We start from the raw sequence: 9,588 nt of genomic DNA on the forward strand, positions 1-9,588 counted from the left end.
AAAAACTTTAGAAACCCTAACCCTAGAAGACTCCCTCCAAAAGTGGTGCCTCCTCTTGACAAATTAGAAAGATTCCCTAATTTTTAGGGATTCAACAATATAGGCTAGATGGAAGAATTCAAAAACTTTCTTAATAACTAAAGTCTTAATTACTAAGTCAAATCAACTAATAAAAGCCATAATAATAAAAAGAAATCAGTATTAATGCTGAAAATGAAAATGAAAAATGATAAAGTCTTGAAATTCAAACTTAAGCTAAAGTAAGAAGCAATTCAAATTTGCATTGAAGGCTTGAAGATTATGAAAATCATGCCTTCTCTCTCTTCAACTTTGATTATAAATGGCATGCTCCTCTTACCCAAAATACCCTTCAAACATATTTAGTGCATGGTAAATTAAATAGGGTTGGGTTTTTACCAATTAGGCTTGCATCATGTTTTGTTTTTAGTTTATGTAATTTACATTCATTGTTCTTCATTCTTTCTATTTGATCTCATAAAAACCATTAACTAGTCCAAAATGAAGTTTATTTTGCTGATATGGACTTAACGTAATTCACATTTACTATTTAACGCATATAAACTTCTCCTTCTAAGTTCCAAAAAGATCACATAATTTAATAGTATATTATTGCCATTTAAGTTAGCTCATGATCCTTGTAAGTATTTTTTTCATTTGAAGAATTTCCGTTCCAAACATATCAAATCGAAGAAATGAGGATACTGGGGACCCATGCAATGCTGAGAATTTAAGGCCTCCTTAATGGGGACGTTTTTTATCTGTTTGTTTTTTGTTTTTTTGTTGTTTTTTGTTGTTTTTTTTGTTTTTGTTTCAGTTTGTTTTATTCCTTCCCTTCGTATCAAAAAAAAAAAAGAAGAAGAAATGAGGAATAATGAAAATAAACTGTAACTAAAACAAAATACAATTAAATTAAATTACAGGGTCTCAAGTGATATTTTTTCAAAAAAAAAAAAAGAAAAAAATTGGCATGATGATACATTTATTCCAATCAACTGGGAAGGTGAGCGTACCAGCATTGACTATAATCTTATCCGGTTATCCACAACTCTCAAGAAATATCAACGGCTTCCCGCCATACAGACACTCAAGCTGAAGCAAAAACCACCAGAAAGATCAATGGCTTCTTCCATTTTCTCTGTACTTCAAGGCTCTGCTTTTCTTTCTTCTTCGGTATCCCACAAAATCAGCTCTTTCTCCTTTCCAATCCCACCCAAAGCCCCACTCCTTCACCTAAGAAAACCTCTCTCCGCCAAATCTCTTGCGTCTGTCGAAATGGACACTTCATTGTCGCCTGCGATTCAGACCTTTTGGCAGTGGTTATGGGAAGAAGGGGTCATCTCTTCAAAGACGCCGGTGGAGCCTGGGGTCGTGCCGGAAGGCCTCGGACTTATTGCCAGGAGAGACATTTCGCGAAACGAGGTCGTTTTGCAGGTTCCCAAGAGGCTCTGGATAAACCCCGATGCGGTGGCGGCTTCGGAGATTGGGAACGTGTGTAGCGGATTGAAGCCTTGGTTGTCGGTTGCTCTGTTCTTGATTAGAGAGAGGTCAAGGGATGAGTCTATTTGGAAGCATTACTTCAGAGTTCTCCCAGAGGTCACTGATTCGACAATATATTGGTGGGTTTTTTTTTTTTTTTTTGGTTCGGTTTGGTTTGTTGATACAATTATGGGAATTAAGGGCTTAGAATGAAATTGGTTGGTCGAGTTTGTGATTCTAATTGGGTTGTCTTGCTTATTCCAGTGCAGGTCAGAGGAGGAGCTCTCTGAGCTTCAAGGTTAGTGATTAGTGAAGTCGTCGGTTCTAATGCTATTGCTATTATATAATAATCTGGACTTGTGAATTTTTAACGTTTTATTTCTCACTTTAATGAAAATTGATTTATATTTGTGACATGATGAGAGTTTGGACATGATTTCCACGTTGTTACATTTGTACCTTCCTCATCTAAATCTACTAAATGCCAAGTTTGCAAAAGAGCTTTAGAGATCATAATGGGTTATAATTTTGTTGATTGAGATATCTGTAGGTACTCAACTTCTGAATACAACACTAGCCGTGAAAGAATATGTGCAGAATGAGTTTCTAAAACTGGAACAAGAAATCGTACTCCCTAATAAGACGCTTTTCCCTTCTCCGATCACACTGGATGACTTCTTTTGGGCATTTGGAATTCTCAGATCGAGGGCTTTCTCTCGCCTTCGCAATGAAAATCTGGTGGTGATTCCACTTGCAGACTTGGTAAGGGTCATTTCCTTTTCCTCTCCGTTCTGTGGCAGTTAGGGACTTCATCAAGAAACATGTTGTAATGATCCTAAGGCTTGGTTTTGTTTTTTTGTTTTTTGTTTTGGTCGACCTAAGGCTTGGTTTGAATGGAGGAAAAAGTGAGAACATAGGGAGGAGAGAAATTTCCTAAAATAGTAAATATTTTTAATATTTTTGGAAGTTTTTCCTTATAGTTTTCTCTCTCTTTTTTCCTCTATCTAAACCAAGAGTAAGTGTTCCACATTAAAAAGGGAAGGGATGTTTAGAGCTATCCCCTCCTTTTTTGCCTAGCAAACACACCTGTTAGATACCTTTTGGGTAAAATGCACCTCTAATTCTCTAATTTGTATAAGGATTTTATTTAGTTTTTTAATTTTATAAAGTATCTTTTTATTATTTAACATTAACATTGTTTCAAATGAATTTCTTTTCTTGTATCAATCATTGCTATATTAAAAAATTAAACTTAATATATCAGCATTTTATAATGTGTAACAATATTTAAAAGTTCAATATCGAAATTTTTTAATGAAACTAGCGGTGTTAAAGTTAAAGGACTGAAAACATATTTTATAAAATTAAGGAATCAAATGAAATCTTATATAAAGTTAAAGGACTAAATGTTCATATTAACCAACCTTTTTCTGTCACTATAAATATTTGGGAAAAATGACAATCCAACCCCAGTTAAGAAAGATATTGACAATTTAGTCCCGCAAATGTAATAAACTGACTTGGGTGGCCAGCAATGGTGGTCCAGTAGGTGACGACAGTGGTCTAGTGACTAGGGAGGGTGGAAGGAGAGATGGGGGAGAAAAAATAAAGAGAAAGGGCTATTTGTTCTCACTGTAGTTTTGAAAATGGGATTAAATTGTCATTTTTCCTAAATATTTTCCCTTTCCCAATCGATATACTGTAATTGTCTCTTCAACTATAGTAATAAGATGCAAGAATTGAATCTTGGAGTGAAAGCATGAGAACTTATGAATAGCATTACTTTTTACAAATTTTATATCATAAATATAGATAGATTAGATTCATGAGTTGGTTTTCAAATACCAAGGACACGTGACAAGATCATATAAAACTGAATTTATAATATCTCTCGAGTTGACATCATTTGTAGTCATTTTCTATACTTCTACCAATATGTTGCCTTACATTGAAAGATTTGACGTTTTGAAATTTCTATTTGTGGATCAGATAAACCATAGTGCGAGAGTAACTACTGAAGATCATGCATATGAAATTAAAGGAGCAGCAGGCCTTTTCTCATGGGATTACCTGTTTTCCCTAAGGAGCCCTCTTTCTGTCAAGGCCGGGGAGCAGGTGAGTTTGTTTCTCCTCTTCTTTTCTCTTCCATCGTCCAATGCCAAGCTTTCCTTATTATCAGAATGAATATGTTTAAAGAACTGCTACAAGGTTTTGATACCACGAGTCCCTCATCCATCCAGGATTTGGGTCCAGTGTGTGGCCTAGGTGTGTTCACTGAATGAATTTCTCATGTGGCATGATAACAAACTTTCAATTTTATTGAACGGCTGTAAGAAATTTGGTCATATATTACTTAAAAAGTATTAGATTTTTCAAATTTTTGGACAAAACAACATATGTGAGAAGTGCTTTGATCTTGAAGATTGTTTTGAATTTTTGAAGTGAAATGTATTTTGATAATTTTCAAATATTGATGGAATCTAATGACTGTAATCGAGACACTCATTAAGTAAGTGGATTTAGGCCACTCACCAAATCTAAATCCATGTACTCCCTCCATTTTGGAATATAAAGAATTTCAACCAACTCACATAGTTTAAGAAAGTTAGTCAATCTTAGGGTCTGTTTGGATTTCAGTTGGGTATAATAGATTATGAAAATAATTGATTAAGTGGTAGATTTTAATCATAATTGATTATGTTATAACGTAATCTGTTTGGATACTGTTTTTTTAAAATTGATTTTAACAGAATTGAAGATATTTGGATAATTTAATCAAAATTAATTTTTAACTATATAATTTAATTTTTAAATATCAAATATTAATTTTTTAAATATATAAACTTTAAATTTTATTAAGGAAAAAAAAAAGAAAAAGAAGAGAGTTTAATTTTATTTTATTAAATTATGTGCTTTCTTTGTAATTTTTTCCTGGGCCTGTTTTTATAATTTTCCCCAACGTTTTTGACAAACTTTTGGCAGAAAGCGGACGAAGGGAGCTTCGGGAAAAACGCGCGTTTTGGCCCAGAATTGATTTTTGATCATTTTCGACTGTTTGGATAGATTGACAGAAAAAATCGATTTTGGGTCCAAAACGCGCGTTTTCTCCTTATCCAAACGAGGCACTTAATAATTATATCTGAAATTGAAATGCTTGGGACTAACATGTTCGTATGATAAAAAAACAATGAACACAGAGCAGTTTTTCTTATAAAAACGGAAGGAGTAGCGTACAGTACAGCGACGCAAATTAGAGCTCCAATTAGATCTTAATATAATGCATTTGAAGGGCAACTGAAAAGAGATTAATACGAATGCAAATAAATTTACCCAGTTGAGCCATGCTGCATCACTTTCTTTCTCAACAGATAATAGTATTTCTTGAAGATAGAAAATAATTAGACGTCTCATCTTGAATATCTTGCATTTCTTTATTCTTGGCCCTCATAATCATAATCAATTATGGACTCCAAAACACGGATACACCTGTTTGTGTTTTAATGTTTCAATTTTCTCCCACTTGTGAAACATAGTCTTGACACTGTGGACACAACAAAACATGTATCCAATACATGTAAAGACATATTAAAGTAAGAAGGAAATGCATTTAATATAAATTTGGACCGAGCTTGGACACTATGATCCTTAAAAGAAGTGAAAAATATTAAATAACATAAAATGAAATTAAAAGTCCTATGAAATTTCCCTTTGCATAATACAATCTGACATACTTCTTATTCAATAAATTTAGTTAAAAAGGTTACAAGTGTTTGAAATCTAAAATTTCACCTGCACACACAAAATGTTTATAATTTTGAGCACTTAACTTATATTTATTTGCCAATCCAGCTCGTATTTATATCCTGATCTGTTTGCCAGAATTTTTAAAACCAGTAGATTCATTTCAGTGTAGAACTTACCAGTGTTTAGTTTATTCACATAAAGCTAAGAAAATAAAAGTATCTACGGTTTTCAATAATAAAAAATAAAAATAAAAATGTCTGCAACTGTATAAAATCTTCAAAAAGGAAAAAAAAAAAAAAATCCTCGACCCTATGGTCAGCTTCAAAGGGATGAATCTCATGGGAAGGTGAACCTTTACTTTCATTTGTCTATATACTTTTGGGTTAAAGGGCAATTTAACTCCTAAATTATGGGGCTAAAGAGTGTTGGGGACCCTAAACTCATTTTTTTTTACAATGTTCCTTCCCAACTTTTGAAAACAGTGCATATCTCTTAACATTAACAAAAGTTAACTATGATTGTTAGTTGATCAAAAATGATTAAAAAAAGACCAAGAAAATTATAGAAAATGACTAAGAAAATTATAGATGAGGATCCAAAAAATTTTCTTTGTTCTTTTCTGCAATTTTTGAGGTTCTTTTTTAGTCAACTTATGGTTAAAGTTAATTTTTGTTAACTGTAAGGGCTATATTGCATTGTTTTTAAAAGTTGAGGAGGAATATTATACAAAAAATGAGAGTAGGATCCCAGACATTCTTAGATATATAGTTTAGGGATCAAATTGCTATTTAACCCTATATTCTTTTTTTTTTTAAAAAAAATTCATCCTCGGTGATCAGGATTGTCCTAGGTAGGTTGGTGATGGAAATTATAATTCCACATAACAATGGTTGGAATTTTTTTTGCTGCAGATATTTATTCAATATGATTTGAAGAAAAGCAATGCAGAGTTGGCTTTAGACTACGGCTTCATTGAACCAAATGATAACAGGAATTCATATACCCTGACACTACAAATATCTGAGTCTGACCCCTTTTTTGATGATAAACTAGACATTGCAGAGTCCAATGGTTATGGTGAGACTGCATATTTCGACTTCTTCTTCAACCGACCACTTCCACCAGGCCTGCTTCCATATTTGCGTCTCGTGGCACTTGGTGGCACTGATGCTTTCTTGTTGGAATCTCTATTCAGAAACGCCATTTGGAGCCATCTTGATCTGCCCGTGAGCCGTGACAATGAGGAGCTAATATGTCGAGTTGTTCAAGATGCCTGTAAAACTGCCCTTACTGGATATCATACCACACTTGAAGAGGTATGCATGCGTGGCTTTGTTTCTTGCCTGACATCGTTCTCATGTGAAGCAACACATTATTGGTATATATGGATTTTGTTACCTAACTAGCGTTTCATTAACATCTGGAAGGTTTTTTTAGGTAAATTTAAACTGAGCTTAATATTTCTGAACAAACTTTCAAATCCTAAGAAAGACTTGAAGGAATTAGGGAAAATATAATTATTGGTTCCTATAATTTTGATGTGTTTTGGTATAGGTCTTTGTAGATTTTTTTTAATTGCTCCAAGTCCCTTTAGTTTATCCCTATCTGCAACATTAGTTCCTCTATTTTTTGAATATGCCTAGAAAGACAATGAGATCACAACAAGTGTTAAATATACTGACATGTGACTAACGCTGTTAATCTGTGCTGAAATGAATTATTTTAACAGATTAACAGAGATATCCACCCCATTCTATTCCATGTTTCATATTTCAATCTATTGAATCATAATTCCATCTCTACACAGATTAACGGTGGTAGTCACAAGTTAAAATATTTAATATCATTAGTGCCACCTTATCATTCTTTTGGACATATTCAATATAAAAAGACTAATATTGTAGATGGGATAAATTAGAAAGACTTGAAACAATGAAAAAAACTACAGGGACTTGTACCAAAACATATTAAAACTACAAGGATCAATAGTCATGTTTTTCCAAGGAATTATAACATTATTAGTGTTTGGTAAGGGTATATTGCTATCTATAAGATGTTGCTGTTTGATATGCTCATATCCAAGATGCTCAGGGGCTTTCAAAATACTTTGACACATATATAACAATGTTATACCACCTAAAAATCATGGAGATATCACCTTTTCCTTTCCTTTCCTTTCCTTTTTTTTTTTGAAGTTATCTTTGTTAACTTCAAAAAAGAAACTGGGGTATCATTTCCATTGCAATTTCAATTGGCAAAATAAACACGTGAATTATAAATGCCATGGTATTTAATGCCTTCCTTGTTGGTATCCTATTCTATGTTGTCAAAGCTAATAAAACTATAAAATAAGAGCTTACCTTACTGCTTCAATGATACATTGGATAAGTATTACGGAGCAATGTCTAAAGCTAAAATCAACCGTGCAACATTTTGTTCATCGTTACTTTTTTGTTTCAAAAACTATGACTTAGAACATGGTGTGAATTTGAAGCCGATTAAATTCTCAATAACTGACTGAACACAACATGTGAATGACAGGATGAGAAGTTAAAAGAAGAAAAGTTAGATTCAAGGTTGGCAATTGCAGTGGGAATAAGAGGAGGAGAAAAAAAGGTGCTGCAGCAGATTGAAGATATCTTCAAGGAGAAACAGGCAGAGTTGGATCTGTTAGAATATTATCATGAAAGGAGGCTCAAGGATCTTGGTCTTTGTGGAGAAAGTGGTGAGATACTTGGGGATCTCAGCAAGTTCATGTAAGATCGCAGAAAAAGTCCCTTGAACTTGCACTATGTTCTACATTTCTAGAGGAAGAAGAGAAAACATAACTTGGTAGAAGGGACTCTCTCAAAGAAGAATTTGTGCTACTGACTCAACCAATTCATGGAAGAGGGTCACAGTCTGTGCTTGATTGCTGCTTCCACCAGAGAGACATGTACTGCAGGAATTACAATTCCTTCTGTACTAATTATATAACGGTTCAACAGGTGTAGTAAGAATCAGAATGAACTTTTGGATGTTGAAACGATGCTGGTGTCGAATTAATCAATGAATGGGAAGTGAAGCTGAAGACCTAAATCAATGAATGACGGTAGTCAGAAGTGTTTTAGGACAATGGATATACCTATGGTCTACCAAAAATGATGCCCTATCGAGCTATGGAACAATGAAACGGAGATTCCAAAGTCACGCAACAGTAACCATGTCAGAACAATTATTTCCATTCATACAATCCACTTTACTACTACAACTAACCGGGATTTTCACCGATACCCATCAAGAAACAACGAGATAAATTAACCTTGATCAATACTTTTGGGCACTCGTCAAATATTAACATCCAATAACTCGTTCTGTCTCTTTGTCGTTTTTTTTTTTTTTTTACACTAACAAAATTGAACATTCAAAATTTGGGCCATTCTCCATTTAGAAGTGGAGTCCAATGACCCGATACATACTACGTATACTATTAGAGGTTAGAATGACTCAGCATGAACTGTTTCATGTCTTTGAATTATGTGATTAATATGAAAAACTATGTGGTTATATAATAAATAAGGTTCATGTGTGTGTATGTAAATATAATAATCCTTCCTCGCCTCCTTACAGGTCTATAGACTCTTCTCACTTGTATGCTTTTTGAGGTTTTGTTGTTCTTCTCCCTCGTCTGATCCTGGAAGAAATTGTTTTATCATGGAGAACAGATAAATATAATTTGTTTTGTGGGTTTTTGTGTTGTTCTTTTCGGCTTTATTTCTACTAATTTACTATACACACTTTAAAAATAAAATATGCCAGCATTTAATAATGGCAAAAAAATAAAGATAGACACAACAATCATTGAGATGTCATATAAATAAGTCTAAAATAAATACCCTCACAGCTTTATAAATAAAATCAAAGGATTATTTTCTCTATTCCATCAATAATGTCAATTCATAAGATTTGGATAAACCAATAATTCAAGCGGGATAATCTTATTCAGAAAAAGTTCAATTCAAGTTGAACTAAAAATATTTGAACGTATAAAAAGGTTTTATATAACAAAGCCCGTCCCTAACACTTTATGCTTTCGGATTGAACCAAATAGCTAAATTGTTAAATATTATTTTTTTAACCAATGTCAATTTTTATCTTATATCAATTTAATTTTACTTATAATAAAAAAGAATTTGAGTTATGCCTGATCGGGTTAAGGCATGCCCAAATTTTTTCAACCTTATTTGTGCAATATAAATAAGCCTAAAGTAACAAAATTTTTTTTGAAAACTCAAACCCAACCTTAAGATTTTTTAAATTTATTTGAGTTGATTGGGTTTGGTTAGAATTACTAATTTTAGATTTGGA

The 9,588-nt window shown here is 33.1% G+C and overlaps 1 protein-coding gene across 1 annotated transcript; it reads left to right on the forward strand.

Annotated features, from left to right (window-relative positions):
• Window positions 1-1,041: 1,041 nt before the first annotated feature.
• On the forward strand, window positions 1,042-8,327 carry LOC129322346 (ribulose-1,5 bisphosphate carboxylase/oxygenase large subunit N-methyltransferase, chloroplastic). The gene is made up of 6 exons (XM_054968657.1): window positions 1,042-1,637; window positions 1,767-1,795; window positions 2,048-2,259; window positions 3,487-3,612; window positions 6,153-6,557; window positions 7,783-8,327. The coding sequence occupies exons 1-6, from the start codon at window positions 1,138-1,140 to the stop codon at window positions 7,999-8,001; spliced, it is 1,491 nt and encodes a 496-aa protein (XP_054824632.1). The 5' UTR covers window positions 1,042-1,137; the 3' UTR covers window positions 8,002-8,327.
• The last annotated feature ends 1,261 nt before the right edge of the window (window positions 8,328-9,588 follow it).

Source organism: Prosopis cineraria, unplaced genomic scaffold, assembly GCF_029017545.1.
Source record: "Prosopis cineraria cultivar Desert tree isolate PC_DT_omini unplaced genomic scaffold, ASM2901754v1 PC10, whole genome shotgun sequence".
NCBI classification, from domain to species: Eukaryota; Viridiplantae; Streptophyta; class Magnoliopsida; order Fabales; family Fabaceae; genus Prosopis; species Prosopis cineraria.

What these genes read in the sequence shown, in the direction of transcription:
- LOC129322346 (XM_054968657.1), top strand. Translation starts at nt 1,138, where the DNA reads ATGGCTTCTTCCATTTTCTCTGTACTTCAAGGCTCTGCTTTTCTTTCT. An exon ending in TGATTCCACTTGCAGACTTG is followed by an intron (nt 2,260 to 3,486) that starts GTAAGGGTCATT and finishes TTTGTGGATCAG; the next exon opens with ATAAACCATAGTGCGAGAGT. An exon ending in CTGTCAAGGCCGGGGAGCAG is followed by an intron (nt 3,613 to 6,152) that starts GTGAGTTTGTTT and finishes TTTTTGCTGCAG; the next exon opens with ATATTTATTCAATATGATTT.